The following is a 25,158-nucleotide window of genomic DNA, read 5'->3' as shown; positions in this document are numbered from 1 at the left end:
ACCTGGGGTAAAAATAGGTTCTTGCAAACACGATTTTTGTTTGTTTCGATTAGATGCCTAGAAGAAATTAGCCTGAAGCTGATTTGAACTTTCAGGGCTTTTTGTTTGTTTTCTGGGTTTTCTTTTTTGTTTGTTTGAGACAGGGTCTCACTATACTATGCAGCTGGGCTAGAACTCATTATGTAGACCATGCCGGCCTCAAACTCACAGTTTTGTCTGCCTCTGCCTCCTGAGTGCAGGAATTAAAGGCGTTCGCCACCACATCCAGCCTTTGAGTTTTTAGACCATCAAGGACTGTGAATTCAGGCTTCAAATTCAGAGACTAGCTTGTGGTTACACATTCTCAAGGAAGGTATATTCTCTCTTTGTCCAATCAGCTTTAGAGTCTTCACCCAGAGAAGGGCTCACTGTTGGGAGTTCTAAAGTCCCAATTTTTACTAAGAATGGATGTACTAGCAGGATTCTCTAGAGGAACAGAACTGATAGAATGAATATATGTTATAAAAGATCATTTATCAGTTTGGCTTACACTATAGGGGCTGGGTAGTCCAACAGTGGCTGTCCATAAGCTGGAGAGGCTGAGAACACAATGGCTGCTCAGTGCACAAGGCTGGATGTCTCAGCAGTCCCTATCTGGTGTTGAAGGCTCAGAGGATTCCTGGAGAGCCACTAGTCTTCAGTTTATGTTAGAACCTGAAGAAGCTGGATGCTGATCTGAGCAAAAGGCAGCAGCAGCAGCGGTACCGCAACACGAAGGGAATAGACGCAACTCGACAGCAAGAAGGGAAGGCAGGCAAGCACACCGCTTTTTCCTTGAACTTGTTTGTATTCCCAGAAAGTGCTGCCCACTCTGGAGAAGGGTCTTCTTCCCTGTTAATTTTTCCTGCAAATGCCACCACAGACTGAGTAGCTACCTAGTTCTCTGTCTCTGCAGCATGCAGCCAGTCATTGCTGGTCTTACCCAACCCCTATCAAAGTAATCTAATACATCATTTATGTAATACATATTATAGATATATGTGTAATATATTGCACATATATAAATGTATTATAACTTTTTCATTCTATCAGTTATGTACCTCTAGAGAACCTGGTTAATATGGCTTATATGAAGCACAAAATTCTGAGCAATAGGATAGCACATAATGAATGAATATGGTCCTAACAGTCTGCTAGGTCATGAATTTGTTTTTTTCTCTCCTTTTATATAATTAAATAGTAGGTGTAGACGGGAATGACAGCCCATATCTTTTATAGTGACCCATGGGTGAAGAAGGCACATTAGAGACATCATTATCCATGCTCTGATACATTCTTTATGTCCTAATGTGGACTTATTTCTTTAATCTCCCTCCTGTTCTCGATATGGAGTCCTAGGTGGTTCTTGAACTCGTGATCCTCCTGCTTCCCCAGTGTTGGGATTACAGGTGCACATCACCACGTCCGGCTCCTAGTCTTTCTTTCAGTTAAAATCAAGGCCTCAAATTATCTTATTTTAACGTTCTTATTGTCTGCCTTGTCGACGGGCGCCCACCGCAAACCACAGCCACCAGCAACCTGGGCACCACCGCTAATAAACATTCACCTACGCTGCCCGCCTCATTCTGTCTCCACTAGGGGGCGCAGAATGGTCGGCAGAGGACGCTGCAAGACCCGCGCGCGAGGGCCTCTGGGAAGTGTAGGCCACGGCTCCCTGGGGAGTTGCCCCCCCCCCCAACTGGAGCGCGGCATTCGTGCGCAGGCGCACTTGTGTCTTTGCCCAGCCACTGCGGCCATTGTCCAGCTCCGCTGCGGCGCTGCTCGGTTTGCGAAGCTGGTCCTTGTGCAGAAGCACCACAGAGCCTGCAGTGTGCGCTGGAGGGGCGGAGCCGCGGCACCGCGTAGGGCTGTGGTGGCGGATCCTGAACCCCAGGAGGCGGTGATTGCGAGTGCGTGGGTGCAGAGTGGAAGGCTGTCCGCCCGGCCTCGCCCACCATCCCGCGGGAGGACTGGGCGTGGCCGGAGGGACTGTCCCGGAGGCTGTGGGCGCGGCGGGCCGGGGCGGGCTCCTCCCTGCGGTCTCTGTGGCAGGGGCTGCGGCGGGGTGGTGTCGGCGCGGCCGGGGCAGGGCCTGCGGTGCAGCCCGGTGAGTGGACCTTCTCCTCTCTGCGCAGCCTGGGACCCGTAGCCGACCTCACCGCGGCAGGAATGGCCCCGAGGCCTCCGACGGCCGCGCCCCAGGTGAGCTGCGCCTTCCGAACCGCCGGGAGCATCTCGTCCTGCGAGGCCTCTGGAGCGAGTATGGGACAGACATTGTTCTAGAGACTCAGGGCTTCCTAGCGATCCAGACCCGCCTTCTGAGACGCCCAGAGCTAGGCGGAGAGCGAGTCCTAAAAGGACGGCGATGTGTGGTCCCAAAAGGGAACCAGGGAGGTGTGATCGAGAGAGGAGTTAAATGTATTGGGATTGTTGGCAGTGCGCATTCTTTGAACTCTTGAGGGTGGGATGACAAGATGGAAAAGTGAGAAACCCCTTCTGATTCGGAGGCGATAGAGAGACAGTAGGGGGCAGAAGAGGTTTGTGGAATACCCTAAGAAGAGGCTGCTGATAGGCCCTCCAGGCTTTTCCGGCCCCCACCCCCTTGCGTTAATAGGTGTGCAATAATGTACACCCTCAACAGTCCAGACTTCACCTTAATTAGTAAAAGACTTATTTGTTAACCCATTTTATTCTTGTAGCAAAAGGGGCATTTTCCAGAACTATCCCAACTCGGATATTTATCATTGATTTACATTGATGAAAATATAAGCTCCAGGTGGTATCAAGATCTTTTAAAAAAATATTTATTATTTTTATTTTATGTGTATGAGTGTATTGCTTGCATGTAGGTAAGTGCACCCGTGTCGTGCAATGCCTGTGGAGGACAGAAGAGGCCATGGGATCCCCTGGAACTGGAGTTAGAGACAGTTGTTAGCTGCCATGTGGATGCTGGGATTCGAACCTAGGTCTTCTGCAAGACATCTCTTCAGCCCCGGTATCAAGATCTTTTAATCCACACTGTCTTTAGAATGAAGGATGAGAGCTAGGCCTAGAACTTATTGACAAATCACTTGCCTGCCCTGTGTGAGACCCTAGGTTCAATTACCAGCACCTAAAAATAAATAAATAAATAAAATTAAGGATGGGCTGGAGAGATACATACTGCTGTTTCAGAGGACCCAAGTTCAATTCCCAGCACCTGCATTGAGAGACTCACAACCACCTGCAACTCCAGCTTCAGGGGGATCTGACATCTCTGGCTTCCATGGTCACCTGCATTCTCACACACATATCCACACACATAATTGAAAATAGAATAAGAGGCTGGAGAGATGGCTCAGCCCTTAAGAGCACTGGCTGTTCTTCCAGAAGACCCAGGTTCAAATCCCAGCACCCACATGGCATAATACACACATAAAATAAGTAAATATTTTAAAATAGAATAAAATATTTTTTATTAAAAATTAAGTGTAAATTACAAATTGTTGCTACCTGTATGAGATACTCAAGTTCAATCCAGATAAAAATGCTAAGTAGTAATGTCAAAACAGTTTACAGGGACTGGAGATGTAGCTCAGTTGGTGTAGTGCTTGCCTACCATGTACGACTTCCTGGGTTACCATCACTACATAAACTAGGCATGCTGACAACAGCACTGGCATATAATCCTGGTTTATATGGTCCACAGAATTAAACCCATGGCTTCATGCGTGCTGGGCAAACACTCTTCCCACTGAGCTACATCCCTAGCCCTCTTCCTACTTTTTGTTTGAGACTGAGTCTCTCACTAGCCTGAAACTTCAAGTTGGCTAGGCTATCTGACCATCAAACTTCTAGGGATCTACCTATCCCCATCTTCCATTTTGCCAGGCACAAGCAGCTGTACTTGGATTTTTATGTGAGTTCTGGGAATCCTCAAGCTTGCACAGCAAGCATTGTACCATCTGAGCCACCTCTAGGAGTGGGGCAGGAGGATCAGAAGTCAAAGGTTCTCCTTGACAACATAGCAAGCTTGAGACCAGCGTTGGCTATATGAGACTCTGTCTCCAAAGATTAAAATAAAAGTACTACAGGAAGTGAAATGTAGAAGGCTCTGAGGAATGACACCCAGTGTGGTCCTCTGACCTCCACACGCATTGTGCACACCTACATACAAACACCTACATGAATACATACACATACACACAAAAGAGTAAGGAACAGGAAATTCTGTCTGTGGTAAGGAGTCAGTGAAGATGCCACCTTTGGATAGAAACAGTCTAAGCAGGTGGAAAAGAAGGGAAAGGGATAGAGAAGACTCATTTATTTATTAAAAATTTTAAGTATAGCTGGGTGGGTGGCACATGCCTTTGATCCTAGCACTTAGGAGGCAGAGGCAGGAGGATCTCTGTGAGTTTGAGGCCAGCCTGGTCTCCATAGTGAATCCAGGCCAGCTGGGGCTACAGGGAGACCCTGTCTCAAAAAAAAAATTTTTTTAAGGGTATGAGTGTTTTGCCTGCATGCATGTAAGTGCACCTGTGTCATGCAGTGTCCATGGAAGCTAGAAAGGGGCAACAGATCCTCTGGAACTGGAGTTAAGGATGGTTGTTAGCAGCCATGTGGGTGCTGGGAACTGAACCACAGGTCCCCTGTGAGAGCAGTTAGTGCTCTTAACCACTGAGCCATCTCTCTAGCCCCTAGACTCGTTTTTTTGGATCAGGGAAGTTGGAGACAAGAATATGAGAGGCACATGCACAAAACTACTGTCATCTTTGATGGCAGGTATGGGTTGCAGGCAATGGATAAACCAGATAGCAGTCTTTTTGTTTGAGTGCCCCCCTGCCTCCCCCTCCCTTCCTTCTCTCTCTCCCTCCCTCCCTCCTTCCTTCCTTTCCTTCTTTCCTCCCTCCTTCCCTCCTTCCCTCCTTCCCTCCCTCTCTTCCAGAATTCATTCAACAGGCAGTCATTAAACCCCTGTGATGTGTCAGGTATTTGTAAAGGCAGTTTGGGTACATTCATGAACAAAATTGATAAAGAGTTCTGCTGTCATGGAGCTTATGTTCTAGGAAGTTAAGGGAAGCAGAACCAGGTAAGTACATTATACAGTGTCCTAAAAGCAATAGTTTCAGAGAAAAAAAGAAAGATAAGGTGAATAGAGTGGAAGATGGGGGAGGCTTATGCTAGGGGTAAAGTTTTTTAATTAATTAATTTATTCATTTTGGTTTTCGAGGCTGGGTCCCCCTCTATAGCCCAAACTGGCCTTGAACTTGCTGTAGTCTTCTTGCCTCAGCCTCCCATATGCTAGGATTATGAACACGAGCTGCCATGCCTGGCAAGGGCTATGGTTTTGTTTTTCAACTTTTTTTTTTTTTTTTTTTTTTGGTCTTTTTGAGACAGGGTCTCCCTGTAGCCCCGGCTGTCCTGAAACTCACTATGTTGACCAGGCTGGCCTTGAACTCACAGAGATCCGCCTGCCTCTGCCTCCCAAGTGCTGGGACTACAGGCATGCGCCACCATGCCCGGCTTTGTTTTTCAACTTTTTTTAAAATTATTTTTATTGCGTGCGTGCGTGCATGTGTGTATGTGTGTGTGTCACATGATAAGGCAAAAAGAGGACATTGGATCTCCTGGAACTGGAGTTACAGGCGGACCTGATGTGGGTGCTGGGAAATGACCTTGAGTGTACTGCAAGTACAGCAAGCTCTCCTAACCACAGAGCCATCTGTCCAGCCCCAGAGTGTAGTTTTTAAAAGTGTTTATTTGTATTTTATGTGTATGATTGTTTTGCTTGCATGTATGTGATTGCACCATGTGTGTACAGTGCCCTTGGAGGCCAGAAGAGGGCGTTGGATCCCTTAATTTGGAGTTAAGGACCATTATTAGCTGCCATATGGGTACTGGAAAACAAACCCAAGTCCTCTGTAAGAGCAGCCAGTGCTCTTAACTGCTGAGCCATCTCTCCAGCCCTGTCTTTGGTTTTGGTTTTGGTAAGGCAGGGTCTCACCATGTAGCACTGGGCTGGCCTGGAACTCAATATGTAGACCAGACTAGCCTTGAACTCAGATAAGCTGGGCTCAAGCTCAGAGAGATTCACCTGCTTCTGCCTCACAAGTGTTAGGTTTAAAAGCGTGTGCAGGTTTAAAAGCGTGTGCTACCACACCCAGCTCGAGTGCAGTGTTTTTTTTTGGTTTTTTTTTTCGGTCTTTTTGAGACAGGGTCTCTCTGTAGCCCAGCTGTCCTGGTACTCACTATGTACACCAGGCTGGCCTTGAACTCACAGAGATCTGCCTGCCTCTGCCTTCTGAGTACAGGGTTAAAGGCCCGGCAAGCCATCATTTTTTTATCCTCAAAACATCTCATTTCTCCTGCTGCCACCTCCCAAGTGCTAGGATATAGTGTGTACCAACTGTTGGTTTCACTGTTGTTGTTTTATCTTAAGCTGCCAGAGTTTTTAAAAAGATGTTTGTCAGGGCCCCTTGACTCATGGACAGTTTAGAAAAGTTACCCAGGTAATTCTGGACAGTCTTCAGTATGCCTGGTATTAATGATTAAAATGCAAAAGAACTGGGAATTCTATTTTATTTGTTTATTAATTATATATATTTAATTTTATTTATTATTTTTATTTTATGTGTATGAGTGTATGGCCTGCATGTAGGTAAGTGCACCCGTGTCATGCAGGGCCCATGGAGGTCAGAAGAGGCTGTTGGATCCCCTGGGACTGGAGTTACAGACAGTTGTTAGCTGCCATGTGGGTATGGGATTTGAACCTGGGTCTTCTGCAAGAACAACCAGTGTTCTTAATCACTGAGCTATCTCTCCAGCCCCTTATTAATTACATTTTTATATGTATGAGTATTTTACCTGCATGTGTGTAAGTGCACCCATGTCATGCAATGCCCACAGAGGTCAGAAGAGGGCGTTGGATCCCCTGGAACTAGAGTTAGGATGGTTGTTAGCTGCCATGTGGGTGCTAGGAATCGAACCCAGGTCTTCTGCAAGAGCAGTCAGTGCTCTTAACCACTGAGCCCACTCTCCAGCCTCAGGAGCTGGGAATCCTTAAAGGAGAAAAGTATGAATTGATGACTTCAGCAGTGAATGGAGATATGGGTCACATGCTAGAGAGGGAGGAGGGCGAAGGTCCAGAAAAGTCTCACATGTGCCTGTAGAGGCAGGACATTATGGTCAGGATGTACAAAGCAAGGAGACAAAAGAGTCAAATTAATAAGGCAAAGAGTCCTTGTGACAGAAGGATAGATGTGTGACAGGCATCAGAGTTTAAGAGATGATTCAGGAGCCTGGAGAAGATAGTGTGAGATCTAAAATAATCTAGAATAACACCATCCAAAAGAAATATAAGGAGCTTGACAGTAATGTAAGCAACATGCATTTTAACATTTTCTGCTGACTATAGTGGCACACGCATTAGGGAGGCAGAGGCAGGCAGATCTCTGTGAGTTCAAGGCCAGCCTGGCCTACATAGTGAGTTCTGGGCCAGCTGGGGCTACAGGGAAGACCCTGTCTCAAAAGAAACAAAACAAAAATCATTTTTTAGCATCCACAATATTAAAAAAAATAGCAAGTGAAATTAGTAATGTGTAAATCCAGAATAGTATCATTTCTATATATAATCAGTTTTTTTTAATTACTGATGAGGCGTTCAACCTCATTTTGAAACCTTGTGTATATTTTATGCTTAACACAAGATCAGTATAGCTACAGCCTAGTGAGTGATGGGGGAACTTGAATATTTTTCATGGTACAGTGGACTGCTGTTAGTTTTAGGCAGCAGCTGTGCTATGGGGGCACTGAAACAGTTCAAAAGAATAAAGGCAAAATTGTATTCGGGATGAGCTCCAAGACAGTCAAATGTGAAGGAAAACTGTAGACCTGGAGATGCTCTCAGTTGATAGAGTGCTTACCTAGCATGCACCAGGCCTTGGCTTTCATTTCTAGCCCCACACAAACAGGGTGTGGTGCTACAGGCCTGTGTGCTCTAGGGGGTGGGAGCTGGAGGATCAGAGATTCAAGGTCATCCTCAGCTGCGTAGTGAGTTTGAGATTAGACTGGGATTCATGAAACTTTGTCTCAAAAATTAGTGACCAAGTATATTAAAAAGGTACTGTGTAGAACAATACATGTGGCATTTTGTAAAGCATGGCTGTGGTATGTTTGAAACATGGCTGGGGTGTCCGTTCACACTGTTGAGAATGATTGTACGTGGGATAGATTTGTTAGGAGGGTGAAGGAGCAATGTCATTTTTCTTTTTTAAAAAATTATTTTTATCTTACGTGTATGAGTGTATTGCCTGCATGTATGTGAGTGTACCCGTGTCATGCAATGCCCTGGAGGTCAGAAGAGGGCTTTGGATTCCCCGGGAACTGGAGTTAAGGACCGGTCAGTTTGTAGCCACCATGTGGGTGCTGGGAATCGAATCCAGGTCCTCTGCAAGAGCAGTTAGTGCTCTCAAACGCTGAGCCATCTCCCCAGCCCCACAATATCATTTTTCACTCATCATCCCTGTTTCCCTGTATTTGAATTTATAGCAAAGAAAGAAGGCGCAGTGAGGAATGAGTAATTGTATAAAAAGGCTTAGGTTTGGAAGGAGACGGCGAGAAAGCTAAGTGAGAGTGCAGCTTGTAAGGAGGCACTGTGGTGCATGCCTGGACTTGGGAGGATCAGGAGTTCAAGGTTATCCTCAGTTATTGAGTTTGAGGTCCTCTTAGGCTACATGAGACCTTGGTTGGGAGGGAAGAGAGATGGAAAATATGAATATGTATGGTTGTGGGATAAATTTTCCCTTTTGACTTTTTTTTTTTTTTTTTTTTTTTTTTTTTGAGACAGTGTCTTACTATATAGATCTGGTTGGGCTGGCCTGGAACTGGCTATATAGAACAGGCTTGACTTGAACACATGGAGATTTGCCTGCCTCTACCTCCTGAGCACTGAGACTAAAGGCATGTGCTACCACGTCTGATTCCCCCTTGTGACTTTCTTGAAACACATACTAGATCCTTTAATAATCAACATATAAAACCTACCAGTGCATCCTTTGAACAGCAAGCACACAGTCCCAAAGTTTGTTCTCAGTACTGTGAAAGGAACATGTGTGGAGTTGATCTCTAGCTGAATAGGACTGTGATCCCACAGGAATCAGTGACATTCAAAGATGTGGCTGTGGACTTCACCCAGGAAGAATGGCACCATGTGGACCCTGCTCAGAGGAGCTTATACAGGGATGTGATGTTGGAGAACTATAGCCACCTGGTTTCTCTTGGTAAGGATGGACCATGTCCCTCAGTGTCTCACATGTTGGTGAGTTTTCCTTCCTTAGTTGCTAAGGTTGTGGTGCACGTAGTCTAGGGACCTATGAGAAGGATGTTCATGTCTTCAAGACCCAGCTTTCCAGGATTTTGAGCCCGCTCTTCCAGTGAAATATCTATTTTGCAGAACTAGAAATAGGCACTTTGCTTGAATAACTCCCTTAAGTTGTGCATTTTTTTCCCTTTAGAATTCCTGAGGATCAAGGACTAGTACTGACTTATAGGAAAGTTCTTTGTCTACTTGCTCAAACACCCAAATTTTGTGTATTTACCCACGAGCAGGATATCAAGCATCCAAGCCGGAGGTCATCTTCAAATTGGAGCAAGGAGAAGAGCCATGGATACCAGAGAGAGAAATCCAAAGACCCTTCTGTGCAGGTAAATGAATAAGACAGTACAGACAGTGACACAGCTTATGGAGGGCACATATGACAACCCCTTGGCCAGCAAGAATGCTGAAGTCATTTCTCAGTGACATTCTGAATGTCTCTCCTGTAGTAAGAAAAGTTCTGCTGGCAATTGACCTTAGAGAAAAAGATACCCCTTTTCCCTCTCTTAAAAGTAGCCTTTTTGGGGGCTGGAGAGATGGCTCAGCAGTTAAGAGCAGTGGCTGCTTTTGCAGATGACCAGGGTTCAGTTCCCTGCACCCACATGGTGGCTAACAACCGTCTGTAACTCCAGTTCCATGGGATCTGGAATCTGAAGCCCTCTTCTCACCTCCATGGGCATTGCATGCACCAGTGCACTCACATACATGCAGGCAGAACCCTCATACAGATTTTTTTTTAATGTAGTTTTTTTGCCCTGTACCATCCCATATCCCCACTTACTTGTTGCATTCTTTTCTCCTCTGGTTCCCTGGGCTCACTTCATTGTTTACAGAGCTCTTTCAAAAATTTTAAAAATTTATTTTGTATAACTGCATGTGTGTATGATGTGGGGGGAACACGTGTCACAGCACTCATGTGAATGCCAGAGGACAGTTTTATGGAGTTGAGTCTCTCCTTCAACTTTTATGTGGACTCTGGAGATTGGACTCACTCTCTCCAGGTTGGCACCTTTACCTGTTGACCTCTTTTCTTACTCATTCAGACATCAGCTCCGACATCGCCTTGTGTTGCCTTGCTTTCACTGTCAGGTGTCCAGAACTTGTAGAAAATACCCTGAGCCTTCCCACCTTTGCCCCTAACTCATATCTGCCTTTGCCTATTAGGATTTCTGTTCCTTTTGGCTAGACTCCGTAATCAATTTAGTCTTTTAGCTTTCAACCCCTTTTGAGAAGTATCTTCTATTTCTCTGCCTTTTAACTTCTGATGACATCCTAAACCAGGCCCTGGGCTTAGATTACTATTCTTCTGGGTGGAATTGAGCACCATATTGGTTTGCTAAAAGTGTGTTTTTATCAACATACAATTCGTTGATTAGTCAGGTGTGCGTGTGTGTTCATAATATGCATTCACTTGTGCAGACAGCATCACTGTGTGGTGGATTCTGTTGTGCAAAACATCAGAACATTTTCACCATACCAAAAAAGAAGCCATGTACTTATTAGCAATCCCCTTTCCCAGCTCCTCCCAGGCCCTGGCAGCCCCTTACTCTACTTACTCTGTTCTGGACAGTTTATATAAATTGGATCATGCATGCCTGGCTTCTCTCACTTAACATGGTGTTCTCAGGGTTGGTCATGTTGTAGCGTTGTCTGCACTCCATTCCTTTCTGCTGCTGCTGGTGTTCCATCATATGGCTATGCCGAGTTTTGTGTTACCATTTCTCAGATGGATCATATTGGATATTAATACTTTATCTTCATCAGTTACCCTCTTTTGAAAAAACCCTTTCTGGTACTACTTGTGCATCATTACAAGAAACTCTCTTGCATAGTGCATACCTTGAATCCCAACACTCAGGAGACAGAGGCAGGCAGATCTCTGTAAGTTGGAGGCTATCCTGGTCTACGTAGCAAGCTACTCCCGATTTTTATTTATATATTTATTTGTTTATCTTATTTTTTATTTTATTTTATTTTGTTTATTTTATTTTATTTATTTTATTTTATTTTATTTATTTTTTGAGACAGGGTCTTACTGCACAGCTCTGACTGGCTCTGAACTTGCTATGTAGACCAGGCTGACACTGAGCTCACAGAGCTCTGCTTGCCTCTACCTCCTGAGTGCTGGGATTAAAGGCATACACCACTATACCTGGCAAATCTCTCAAAAACATGAAGGTCCCCTATCATGTTTTCTAGAATTACCTTTCTTTTCTTGCTAAAATGAACTCTCCTTAGGTTGAACTTCTTTTGCTATTTACTTTTACTGTTAGCTACATATAATTTCCTGCATTAGCTAGTACACCCTGCCTATCCATAGTTGTCTATTCTTTGAGTCCAAAATCTACCCATGAACTCTAATATATAATAATATGTTTAGTTCTTCAATGATTACAAATACAAGTCATATCATCTCCATTATACAAATTCAGATTTAATTATTTTTTTGTTACAGAACACTTAGAAGCAGGCAGAAAAATACTTGATTGATTTTTATGGAGTCTGGCTGGGGAAGAATTTTCACATCCTTTCATTTTCACAAACTTATTTTGCTGCTGTTGCTGTTTATTTTTTTTTGAGACAGGGCCTCATGCAGCTCAGGATGGCCTCGAACTCTCTATGTAGCCAAGGCGGCCTTGAACTGACCCATCTCTCATATGCTGGGATTACAGGCATGTGCCACCACACTCGGCTTTGATTCTTTCAGAAAGGTTATGTGAGGTGAACCTTGGTCCCAGCATTACAGCATTCTGTGTTCTAAGCACACATTCCCTAGTGCTTATCAACACTGCATTCGCTATGGGAAAGGGGCATCCAAGAGTTTTGAAAAGAAAGATGTTCTGAAGCCAGAGGATATATTTTCATCATTAGATCACTGAGAGAACTCTGTGATGAAACTTGTCTCTAGCCTCAGTGCATCATTTTGTAAGTCACTGGTTCTTTTATTTATTTATTTTTAAATTTCTATTTATTCTATTTTATGTGTATGCATGTATTGCCTGCATCTAAGTAAGTGCATGTGTGTTGTGCAGTGCCCACGGAGGTCAGAAGAGGCTGTTGGATCCCCTGGGGCTAGAGTTCAGACAGTTGTTAGCTGCCATATGGGTGCTGGGATTCGAGCCCAGGTCTCCTGCAAGAACAACCAGTGTTCTTAACCGCTGATCCTTCTCTCCAGTCCCTATTATTTTGTTTTTTAATTTTATGTGTAAGAGTGTATTGCCTGCATGTATGTGAGTGCACCCATGTTGTGCAATGTCTCGAAGGTCAGAAGAGGGCTCTGGATTCCCCTGGAACTAGGGTTAAGGACGGTTTGTAGCCACCATGTGGGTGCTGGGAATCAAACCCAGGTCCTCTGCAAGAGCAGTCAGTGCTCTTAACTGCTGAGCCATCTCTCCAGCCCCAAGTCTCTGAGTTTTTAGTAACTCTTTACTCAGTATATACTGTTTGAAAAGAAGTCTATTTTAGACTTTGACTAACAAAAACAAAACAAACCTTTCTTAAATGTCCCATTGAGAAGGGTTCTAAATACAGTACAAAGCATTCTCTACCCTTGGGAGTATTGCCTTTTTGTTGTTGTTTTGAGACAGTGTCTTGCTATGTGGCTCAGGTTAACCTCAAACTTGTAATCCTACTACCCCAGGCTTCTGAGTGCTGAGCTTACAAGTGTGCACCACCACATATGGCTGCCATTAAGATTTTAGGAGTGGGGACTGGAGAGATGGCTCAGTGGTTAAGAGCACTGGCTGGTCTTGGAGAAGACCTGAGTTCGAATCCCAGCACTCAAATAGTGGCTAACAGTCTGTAACTCCAGTTCCAGTGAATCCAATGCCCTTTTCTGTCCTCCATGGGCACTACACAGCACAGGTGCACTTACACACATGCAGGCATAACACTCGTACACATAAAATAAGAATAAATAATATAAAAAAAAAGTTTAGGATTGATTTTTTTTGTTGTTGTTGTTGCAAGGTAAGGAATTTGGGGGTTTGGACCTCTTGTTTTTTGTTTCCACTCTCAAGATTTTGTCATAAAAAAGTTCAAATATATAGAAAAATCATGTAGTTACCTCCAAGATTATTACATTTATTGTTAATAATTTAATGCCTGTGTTATTACATATCTCTTCATTTATCAATCTATCTTTTTATGCATTTTTAAGGAACCTGGAAAGTTAAGTACATTTCACCTCTGCACACTTTAGCTTACACATTATTAACTTGAGCTCATTTTTGGTTTTTTACTTGAAATGTTGAGGATTGAACCTAGGGCCTTACATAAATGCTTTTTTTTTTGAAACAGGGTCTCCCTGTAGCCCTAGCTGTCCTGGAACTCACTATGTAGACCAGGCTGGCCTTGAACTCACAGAGATCTGCCTGCCTCTGCCTCCCAAGTGCTGGGATTAAAGGCATGCACCACCACGCCCAGCACAAATGCTTTTTAAAAGGTGTTGAACCAGGGCTGGAGAGATGGCTCAGTGGTTAAGAGCACTGACTGCTCTTGCAGCAGATCTCTGTTTGATTCCCACCACCCACATGGCAGCTAACAATCATTTATAACTCCAAATCCAGGGGAATTCAACACTCTCTTCCGACCTCTGCAGGCATTGCACAACATGGATGTGCTTACATACATGCAGACAATAATTCATATACAAAAAAATAATAAATTTTTTTTTAGTGTTGAAAGCCAGGTGTGATGGCACATGCTTTTAATCCCAGCACTTGGGAGGCAGAGGAAGGCTATCTCTGTGAGTTCAAGGCCAGCCTGCTCCAGGCAAGCCGGGGTTACAGGGAGATCTTGTCTCAAAAAGACCAAAAAAAAATTTTTTTTTAATTTTATGTGTATAAGTATATTGCCTGCATGTATATAAGTACACCCATGTCATACAATGCCCATGGAGGTCAGAGGAGGGTGTTGGATTCCCTAGAACTGGAGTTATGAACTGTTGTTAGCCACTATTTGGGTACTAGGATTTGAACCCAGGTCTTCTACAAGAGCAGCTAGTGCTCTTAACTGCTGAGCCTTCTTTCTAGCCCCTTGATTATAATTTTTTATAGCTTTTTTATTTTTTGTTTATAATTGTTTGTTGTTTGAGATTTTTTGTTTGTTTGGTTTTATCAGGGTGTTTTTTTGTTTTTGTTTTTTTTGGTCTTTTTGAGACAGTCTTCCTGTAGCTCTAGCTGGGCTGGAACTCACTATGTACATGAGGCTGGCCTTGAACTCATAGAGATCCACCTGCCTCTGCCTCCCAAGTGCTGGGATAAGGTCGTGCGCCATTACACCTGACATTGTTTGAGATTTTTAAAAAGATGTTTATTTGTGTGCGTGTGTGTATGTGTGTGTGTTTGTGTTTGTGTGTGTATGTATATAGGCATACATATGTGGCAGCCAGAAGAGGGAGGGCACTAACTATCTTAGAGCTGGAGTTAGAGGCATTTGTGGGACTTCCACCGCTTATTATGTGAGTGTTGGGATCCAAACCCAGGTACTCTTGATTGAGTAGCAACCCCTGAACCATCTCTCTAGAGCCCCCTGTTGTTTGTTTTTGAGTCAGGGTCTCATGTAGCTCAGCCTGGCCTCAAACTCACTAAGACGTGGAGGATGATCCTCCTGCCTCCATCTCGTGAGTGCTAGGAATGCAGGCATGCACCACCATGCTCAGTTTATTTGGTGTGGGGATCATAGCCAAGACCTTGTGTATACTAGGCAAGCACTCTACCAGCTGAACTTTATCCCCAGCCCCATAGTTCTTTTTTTTAAGTAAATGTATACATTTAAATAGACCATTCTATTGGTTTTGACAAGTGCATTCACTCTTGCAACACAAAACTCCTATCAACATGGAACATTTTCATTGCTCAGGACAATTTCCTTCCCCTAGTTTTTTCTGGGAGTTGTTTGTTTATTTGTATGTTTATGTGTATGAGTGTTTTTGCCTGCTTATAAGTGCACCCATGTCATGTAATGCCCACAGAGGCCAGAAGAGAGCATCAGATCCTCTGAAACTGGACTTATAGATGGTTGATAGCCACTGTGTGGATGCTGGGAACCAAACTTGGGTCCTCTACATGAGCAGCCAGTGTGCTCTTAACTGCTAAACCATCTCTCTAGCCCTTTGTTTTTGGTTTTGAGAGAGGATCTCACTACATGTATCCAAGCTGGCCTCAAACTCATAATCTATTTTCCTGCCTCAGCTTCCCAAGTGCTGGGGTTATAGATGTGAGCAACTGTGCCTGGCATATCCCTTAGTTTTTAAATGTTACCATTCTTAGAACCTAGGAGTTCATGAATTATCTGGTATTAATATTCTGAGGTAAAAACAGACATAGGGATGCATTTATTAAACAGATTGAGATACGTTCTTGGGTCAAGAGAGGTGACTGGGGGACTGAGAAGATGGTTCAGTTGGTAAAGTACCTGCCGTGCAAATAGGAGGACCTGAGTTCAGCTCGCCAGCACCCATGTAAAAACTGGGTGTCTGTAACCCCAGCACTGAGGGAAGAGGGGGTATAGGTGAATCCTTGGAGCTCATTGGCCTGGCTGAATTGATGAGCTCTGGGTTCATGAGAGACCCTGTCTCAGAAAATAAGTAGGGCTAGTGAGATGGCTCAGCAGGTAAAGGTGACTGCTGCCAAGCCTGATGGCCTGAGTTTGATCCCTGGGACCCACATGATGGAAGGAGAGAGTTGACTTCCTCAAGTTGTCCACTACCTCCAAAAACAAAATAAATGTTATTTTAAAATTACAAAGAGGGGCCTAGAGAGATGGCTCAGTGGTGAAGAGCACAAGTTTGGGTCCAGAACCCACATGGTTGCTAATAACCATCCCTAATTCCAGTTCCAGGGGATCCAGTGCCCTCTTCTGACTTCCATGGACACTGCACACACATAGTGTGCTTACATACATGCAACCAAAACACTCATACACATGAAGTAAAATTTTAATTTTAAAAATTTAAATTACAAACAAGGTGGGAAAGTGATTAAAGAATATGAGGAATATACCCAATGTGCACATACCTACATGAGCACACACATAAATACACAAAAGAAGGACATTTAGTGTAGAATCATAATTCAGATGGACTAAAACCACTGTTCTAGTCATAAGGGCAAAGATAATTTGCTTCCTAAAACACTACTTTTTCTCAGTTTGTAAAGTGTAGTCCATGATTTCCATATATGTCAAAGAATCTTTTCAGTTAGACCATTGATTAGAGATGTTCTCTGAAGCATTTAGGAGCCCAATAGGTTACTTTAAAGGCATTATGAAATTGATATATTAGGGCGGAAGTTAGATTTTGTTATGCCCCATGAAATGGACGAAACTATGGAGAGCAGAGGAATCCTGCAAGATAGGCTATGGCCCTGCTCTGTTTATATCTGTACGTAACACTCTTAGTTTTACTTATTTCTTTATTTCCCAACAAGCCCTCCCTACTTGCATGGCTTTCCTCATTTTCTGGATACCAGACACTCCGGATTTGCAATCTTCACTGTCACCTCACTCTTCCTTTCCTTCAGTTTGAGGCTTCTGCACAGACTTCAGGATTAATTTCAAAATACAGTCATTGCATGATTTTATTTCTTTCATTTCCTCATTCCTACTGTAGCATTTTGTTTCAACTGAAAGAATATGGAAATTTTTGCACTTTATATTTCTTTCAGACTGGAAGATCAGGCCTGAAACTAAATCTTCAAGTCTTCAGCAGGGTATATCTGAAGTATCCCACAGTAGAGATGATGTGTCACATGCCACATTAAGAGACACTTGGGATGTCAATAGCCCATTAGAGAAGTACCAGGAAAATTTGAGGAGACAATTTTGGTCAGAGGTATCTGCCCAGAAGAAAATATTCACACTAGAGGAAAGTTTTGAGCAAAAAAAATCTTGTGGAAACTCTAGATTGAGCACAGAATTGGTTCCACCATTAGACATTCCTTTAAGAATAAGGCCCAATGAATGTGAAACACTTGGAAGCAATTTGGGACATAATTCAGAGTTAGTTACTCGAAGTAATATCCTTGTAAAAAAGAAGCCTTATAAATGTAACAAATGTAGAAAATCATTTATTCACAGATCATCACTTAGTAAGCATGAGAAAATTCATAAAGATGATGCTTATGCCAATGGTACAGATCAGGGAATTTATTCTGGAAAGAAACATCATGAGTGTTCTGACTGTGGGAAAATCTTTCTCTGGAAAACACAACTTACTGAGCATCAGAGAATTCACACTGGGGAGAAACCTTTTGAATGCAATGTGTGTGGAAAGGCCTTCAGACATAGCTCATCCTTAGGTCAACATGAGAATGCTCATACAGGAGAGAAGCCTTACCAGTGTAGTCTCTGTGGGAAAGCCTTCCAGCGTAGTTCCTCTCTGGTTCAACACCAGAGAATTCACACTGGAGAAAAACCCTATCGATGTAATCTCTGTGGGAGATCCTTCAGACATGGTACATCCCTCACTCAACATGAGGTCACACATAGTGGAGAGAAACCTTTCCAATGTAAAGAATGCGGGAAAGCCTTTAGTAGATGTTCTTCCCTTGTCCAACATGAGAGGACTCATACTGGAGAGAAACCTTTTGAATGTAGCATATGTGGGAGGGCCTTTGGTCAGAGTCCATCCCTTTATAAGCATATGAGGATTCATAAAAGAGGTAAACCTTACCAAAGCTGTAACTTCAGTGTAGCCTTTGAGCCTAGCTCCTCTCTTACTCATGGTGAAAATACACTGACTGCAGTAAAGTCATACCACTGTAATGACTGTGGGGAAGATTTCAGTCACATCACAGACTTCACTGACCATCAGAGAACCCATACTGGAGAGAATGCCTATGAGTGTGAACAGGCTTTTAGTCAGCAATCTATGTCTCATCCTGGAGACAAACCCTATCAATGTAATGTGTGTGGAAAAGCATTCAAAAGGAGTACAAGTTTTATAGAACATCATAGAATTCATACTGGAGAGAAACCCTATGAATGTAACGAATGTGGAGAAGCCTTTAGTCGACGCTCATCACTTACCCAACATGAGAGAACCCACACTGGAGAGAAACCATATGAGTGTATTGACTGTGGAAAAGCCTTTAGTCAAAGTTCATCTCTTATTCAACATGAAAGAACTCATACTGGAGAAAAACCCTATGAATGTAATGAATGTGGGCGTGCTTTTAGAAAGAAAACCAACCTGCATGATCATCAGAGAATTCATACTGGAGAAAAACCTTATGCTTGTAAGGAATGTGGGAAAAACTTCAGTAGGAGCTCAGCTCTTACTAAACACCAGAGAATTCATACACGAAATAAACTGCAGGAAACCTAAAATTACAGAATGGGTAGGAAGCTTTGGCTATAATATGATTCCAATTCATTATCAGAGAATTTTCTCCTGGAGAGAAAGTTTGAGAATATAATTATGTGGTGGTTGTATATGTATGGAGAAAACTGTGCTACTAGACAGATTTAAAAAAAAATAAAAGCCACATGTTCATATCTGATTACAAGCTTTTATAAAACCACAAACAACATATGTAGCCATTTGGGAATGATAGACATATATATTGGATTTTATTAAAGCTTTTGAATATGAATGTGGGACACCACCAAGTTTTAGCAGCTTGATATATATGTCCTACTGTTTACAGCCTTTTAAAAAATGAAATAATGGGGCTGGAGAGATGGGTCAGTGGTTAAGAGCACTGGCTGTTCTTGTAGAGGACCCAAGTTCAATTCCTAGTGCCCATATGGCCACTAACATCTGCCCATAACTCCAGTGCCAGGGGCATCTGACACACTCTTCTGACCTCTGTGGGCATTATATGACACAGTCACACTTACATACATGCAGGCAGTAGACTCATAAATAGAAGCTGTCCTGGAACTCACTATGTAGACCAGGCTGGCCTTGAACTCAGAGAGATCCACCTGCCTCTGCCTCCTGAGTGCTGGGATTAAAGGCGTGTGCCACCACGCCTGCTAGTATAAGAATGAAATAAAACTTGGGGCTGGAGAGATGGCTCAGTGTTTAAGAGCACTGGCTGTTTTTGCAGAAGACCTGGGTTTGAATCCCAGCACCCACATGATGGCTAATAACCATCTGTAATCCGTTGCCTTCTTCTGTTGTCTGTGGGGACTCCACAACATGGGTGCACTTATACACTTATGCAGGCACAACACTCATATGCATAAAATAAAAATAATTTTAAAAATTTTGTAATGAAATAAAAATAGTAATGAACAAAACTGATTTTAATCATTGCTTGACAGTTGCACTTGTTTGAAATGCTTACTTGAAACTTAAAACCATGGAAAGCAGCTCACCTTCCAGAATTTACCACTCAAAGAATAAGATAACTAGTTCAACCACTTAATTGTACCGTTTAAGAGAACTGGGAAAGTCGAAGATTTGAAGTGAGTTGTGCAGTAGGATAGAACCTTTAACAGCAGAGCTGGGTGGAGAATGCTGCTTTCCTGGTTATTTAGCCCCCATACCATTGCTACTGAAAGGTATTTTGGAATCCAGAAGAATTTAAAATTAATCTTAGAAATCCAAAAACACCTTATGTGCATGTATGAAATTCTCAATAAATTATTTTTAAAAAATCCAAACATTTGATGAACAACCCACGGGTTGAACACTTTGGAATGCCTAAAGGCATAAGAAAAGGCAACAAAAGTATGAAAATTTGTCACAAACTTAAGGTAACTTTCAAACCTAAAGCTTAACTGAAAACAGTTGAACTGGTGACCCCCCCCCCCGCCTTCTCAGTTGTAACTTTCCCTTTAGCTAGCACACATCAGTTCTGCAGAACTATTAAGTCATTTTATTGTGCTTTCATGGCAAGAGTGTTGCCTCAAGCAACAGATGAATTGGAAAACAATGTGTAACTAAGAAGGGAGCTGGCCTCCTGCCTTTCTTTCCTTTTCCTTTTCCCCCCTTCCCTTCTTCATCCTTCATTCCTTTCTTTCCTTCCTCCTTTCATCATTTTTCCTTTTGCCAAGTTGAGTTTACTACAGGGAAGTATTAATCTAATTATCATAAGTTCTGCCTTTGACTCCATTTACAGAAGGCACAGTTTGGCTCATTTTGTGTGCAAAAAAAATTTGCCATTTCAAAAATCACTTTATCTCTGTTGCTTTTCTATCAGCCATGAGACAAGCTTTCCTTGTGGTCCCTTGGTGCCTCCTGTAAGCTATTCTGAGGGATTTCCAGAACTTCTTTTGGTTCATTTAACACCAACGGACAAATTTGGAACCAACTGTGACCATTGATCCCTTTCACAAATGAGCTGCTCCCTAAGATAGCCAAGTCTTTCTAGCCTAATGATGAGCTTCAAGGAGGGGTGGTATGGGTGGTGGTAATGGTAAACCTTTCCTATTGACTTTCTAGCATGCTGGATAACAGGATCCATTACCTTTCTTATCCTGTATGATATGAGGTAGCTCCAAAGAATTCATTTGTGTAGGCATGAATATTTGTCACAGTTGAAATCAGTATCTCTCAATGAGTTTGTTACCTCTGAATCAAGATGGGTGAGGTATTGCATGCAGATACCCACCTCCAAGATGTTAGCCATTCAAAGAAACTTTGAATGTGGCTCCATGCTTAGCACACAGTGCCAGAACCATCCTGGTGATGCCTCTCAGGAACTTGTGGCTATTTACTGGGGGATCCCTTTGTGGGACTATTTGGAGGAAATGACATGAATTGTAATCAATTGAATGTTACCCATTGTTAGTAAAGTTTACAAAAAAAAGTTCTTGAGACCAAAAGACATCACTGGTTTGTTTGTGGTTTCAGGCCTTGATCCACCCAGTACTCTATAATCTTGATACCTCTTCATTGACAGGAAGTCCAAGATACATCTGTGGCTGACTGAGCAGAGGGCTCTTCTAGCACCATCAGCCATGCTCTGTTCACTTAAGAACACCCGGTCTTGAGCTGGGTGTAGTGGCACACACCTTTAATCCCAGTACTCGGGAGGCAGAGGCAGACAGATCTCTCTGAGTTCAAGGCCAGCCTGGTCTAAATAGTGAGTTCCAGTCCAGTTGGGGCTACAGTTGCCTTAAAAAGACCAAAAAAACAACCCGTTTTTTTTAGGGGTGCATGAAATACAAGCTTGTTAAAATCATGTATTCTTTCAATAAATAGCCACCGGAGTTGAGTGTGAGTCAGTTTGCCTTTTTCAGTTTTCAGAACTTACTAAAATTAAAGGTTAGCACATTAAGAGGATTAGCTGCCCGATTCTCCAGTCAGGTAAGTTGTTAATCACCACCATTTATTTGTGTTTCCTGTGTGAAAGACCTTTTGCTATGTCTTTCATTGATCATTACATCCTCACAACTGGACAGAGATGTGGAAGTTCTCTGTCTGTCCATCTTCTCCCCTTCTTAGAACAGTCCCTGCTGTGCTGACCATAGGAACACAAGTCAGGATTCCAAGGGTTCAGAGTTAGTTTTAGGGGCAGGCATGTGACCTACTTCATCTAGTCCGAGTTCTTAGAATATTTTCAAAGTACTGCTGAGAAGAAAAGTGTTTTTTATTTCTAGGCTGAAAAGGTAAAGGCCTGATATCTTACCAGAGGTGGAAGGTCTGTTGTAGGAGAGGATGAAGCTGACATGAAGTGTTCTTATTTCTCTTCCCTGAGGTCCTTGGACCTGACTTTTCTTTGGGATTCAGTGAGCTCCCTGTAATCAGTCAAACACTTCTTTCTTTTTGCTTAAGCTTGTTTTATTTTTTACACATTTCTGTTGCTTGTATTAAATAAACCTAGTATATGTATTATGTCCTTTTTGGAGAGGACACTAACTACAGTTGTACTGTCTGGCAGGTTACACCTTCAAACTCAGGATTGTCTAGCTCTAAAGGCATAGCTTTCAATATCTAATCAGCATCTCCAGAACCATGTTATATTTGAGGAGCTGCATATAACTCTGTCTCTGGAGATTGAAGGGACACAGTGACAGGTTGGAGTTGAAGCAAAGTGGGAAAGGGTCTTAGAATGTTTTTCCTACTTCAGTAAATTAAATATACTAACATCACCCACACCTTCATACTTTAATACATCTGTTATTTACATTTCCCCTGTGGTATAGAAATAAAGCATAATACATAAAGTGTATGTTTTAATTTTTTATTATAAATATCTTCTGTATTGCTATATAATCTCCCAATCTCTGTCTCTTATATAAATTGGTTTTAGTATTGGGAATTATTTTTTTTGTTTTTGTTTGTTTTTTGAGATAGCCCCAGCTGGCCTGGAACTCACTATGTAGACCAGGCTAGCCACAAGCTCATAGAGATCTGCCTGCCTCTGTCTCCTGAGTGCTGGGATTAAAGGTGTCTGCCACCATGCCTAGGTTTCAATATTGGTTTTTATAATACATTGAATACTTTCGTGTTTTTAAGTGTCTTACCTATTTTTTCTTTTTGATTAACATAATTTTTTTTTGTCTTTTTGAAGCAGGGTCTCCCTGTAGCCCCAGCTGTCCTGGAACTCACTATGTAGACCAGGCTGGCCTTGAACTCACAGAGATCCACCTGCCTCTGCCTCCTGAGTGCTGGGATTAAAGGCGTGCACCACCATGCCTGGGTAACATAATTTTTAAAAATTTTATCTGTATGAATATTATGCTTACATGTGTGTAAGTGCACCCGTGTCATGCAGTGCGTGTCATGCAGTGCTCATGGAGGTCAGAAGAGAGTGTCAGATCCCCTGGAAATGGAGTTATGGACATTTGTTAACTGCCATGTAGGTGCTAGGATTCAAACCTGGGTCTTCTTCAAGAACAGCCAGTGCTCTTAATCCCTGAGCCATCTCTCCAGCCCCGTGATTTTTTTTTTTTTTTTAATATCCAGAATGAGGTTAAAACATCCCAAATGAAACTATGGGGTCATTATGCAGAGGGTAGTACAGCCAACTAGTATGAGACTCATCCAAGAATAAACTGAGATGACAGCTTCCAGGACAGGGTTAATAGTTTCAGGAGAGCAAAAGAACCAGGAAAAAAAACAGTCATGCGTTTTGTGTTTGAGGACGGGCCCAAGGCAAATGTTCTCCAAAGCATCTATGAAAGATAAATGTTTCTGCTCTTACTGAGCGCTGTGATAGTGGTGCTCAGCTTTTTTGCAGTGGCAATGGCTTTTTCAAAGCTGGTTGATTGCTGTTTATCTGCTGAAATGCAACTGCTGCTCCCTGGGTTGGCACAGTGCCGATAATCCTAGCACACAGGAGGCTGAGGCAGGAGGATCCCATCACAGGGAGTTGGAGGCCAGCTTGGCCACCTCAATCAGACCCCCCTTTTTTTTAATTTAGAAAAAGATTATGGTAACTATCCTGTCTAAATTAGTCTTCAGCCTTGAACTCTTAACACTGATCAGACTAATGGTGCTCCCAGATGCAGGTCAGGAGCAAATTAAAACAGTCTTTAGGGGGGCTGGAGAGATGGCTCAGCAGTTAAGAGCACTGACTGCTCTTGCAGAGGACCCGGGTTCGATTCCCAGAACCCACATGGCATCTACAAACCGTCCTTAACTCCAGTTCCAGGGGAATCCGAAGCCCTCTTCTGACCGAGGCATTGCACAACATGGGTGCACTCACATACATGCAGGCAATACACTCATAAACAAAAATAATAAAATATTTTTAAAAAACAGTCTTTGAGGGAAGTTTATTTAATGACACATCAAAGTATTCCCCTCTTTTTAAAGGAAATTTAAACATCAAGAAAGATAATATGCAGAAGTAACAGACAAGATTGTGATATTCTTCAGATACTGGAGTTACAGAAGAGTATAAAATAGCAGTTCTTATATATGTAATGACAAAAGACAAGCTGGAAAGCATCTACAGAAACAAAGTATAAACGTGGTATTCAAAAATAACCAAGTAGAACATCAAAAACAAGTAATGGGGGCTGAAGTGATGGTTCACTGGTTCAGAGGATCCACATCTCATTGGATGGCTTCTGACTACTGTAACTCCAATTCCAGAGGATCAAAAATGCTCTTCTTGCTTCTGTGCACACCTGTACTATGTGCACATATCTATACTCACACACACAAATATATATATTTTTAAATTTTCATGTGTACGAGTGTTTTGCTTGCATGTATGTAAGTATATCCATGCATACAATGCCCGTGGAGGTCAGAGGTGTTCTAGTTACTTTCTATTGCTGTGATTAAAAACACTAAAACCAACTTGGGAAGGAAAGGGTTTATTTGGCTTACAGCACTGTCCATCATCAAGGTAAGCCAAGGCAGGAACTCAGGGCAGGAACCTGGAGCGCAGACCATGAAGGAATGGTGCTTACTGGCTTGCCCCTTGGCTGGTGCTCAGCCTGCTTTCTTATACAACACAGGACCACCTGCCCAGGAGTGGCACCACCCACAGTGGGCTGGGCCCTCCTGCATCACTCAGCAATCAAGAAAATGCTCAACAGACATGACCACAGGCCATTTCCGTGGAGGAAATTCCTCAATTGAGGTTCCCTCTACCCAGGTTTGTCAAGTTGACAGCTAAAGCTCTTCTGCACAGAAGGGGACGTTAGATGACCCAGAACTGGAGTTAGGAATGATTACTAGCCATCATGTAGATGCTGAGAACCAAACTCAGATCCTCTGCAAGAGCAACCAGAACTTTTAACCATTGAACCATCTCTCCAGCCCCAACAACTCTTTTTAAAAATAGTAAATACAGCCAGGCATAGTGGTGCATGCCTTTAATCCCAGCACTCAGGTGGCAGAGGAAGGTGGATCTCTCTGAGTTCAAGGCCAGCCT

At 42.9% G+C, this 25,158-nt stretch overlaps 1 protein-coding gene across 3 annotated transcripts; it reads left to right on the top strand.

Annotated features, from left to right (window-relative positions):
* Positions 1 to 1,774: 1,774 nt before the first annotated feature.
* Zfp90 (ZFP90 zinc finger protein) lies at positions 1,775 to 24,436 on the top strand. Of its 3 annotated transcripts, XM_008833941.3 has the most exons (5): positions 1,775 to 1,928; positions 2,154 to 2,220; positions 9,149 to 9,275; positions 9,604 to 9,699; positions 17,038 to 19,224. In XM_008833941.3, the coding sequence occupies exons 2-5, from the start codon at positions 2,188 to 2,190 to the stop codon at positions 18,696 to 18,698; spliced, it is 1,917 nt and encodes a 638-aa protein (XP_008832163.1). In that variant the 5' UTR covers positions 1,775 to 1,928; positions 2,154 to 2,187; the 3' UTR covers positions 18,699 to 19,224. The 3 variants fall into 3 exon arrangements, with proteins under 3 accessions (XP_008832163.1, XP_029419805.1, XP_029419800.1); XM_029563945.1 differs by lacking the exons at positions 1,775 to 1,928; positions 17,038 to 19,224 and adding an exon at positions 24,087 to 24,436 and having other exon boundaries at positions 1,935 to 2,220; XM_029563940.1 differs by lacking the exon at positions 1,775 to 1,928 and having other exon boundaries at positions 1,935 to 2,220.
* The last annotated feature ends 722 nt before the right edge of the window (positions 24,437 to 25,158 follow it).

Source organism: Nannospalax galili, unplaced genomic scaffold (genome assembly GCF_000622305.1).
Source record: "Nannospalax galili isolate Female #2095 unplaced genomic scaffold, S.galili_v1.0 scaffold410, whole genome shotgun sequence".
In the NCBI taxonomy this organism is placed as follows: Eukaryota; Metazoa; Chordata; class Mammalia; order Rodentia; family Spalacidae; genus Nannospalax; species Nannospalax galili.
The sequence above is the reverse complement of the archived record's forward strand: the minus strand, read 5'-3'. Positions and strand labels throughout refer to the sequence as shown.

Coding starts and splice junctions, on each gene's coding strand:
- Zfp90 (XM_008833941.3), top strand. CDS start 2,188: ATGGCCCCGAGGCCTCCGACGGCCGCGCCCCAG. Junction 9,276..9,603: donor TAGCCACCTGGTTTCTCTTG/GTAAGGATGGAC, acceptor ACCCACGAGCAG/GATATCAAGCATCCAAGCCG. Junction 9,700..17,037: donor CCAAAGACCCTTCTGTGCAG/GTAAATGAATAA, acceptor TATTTCTTTCAG/ACTGGAAGATCAGGCCTGAA.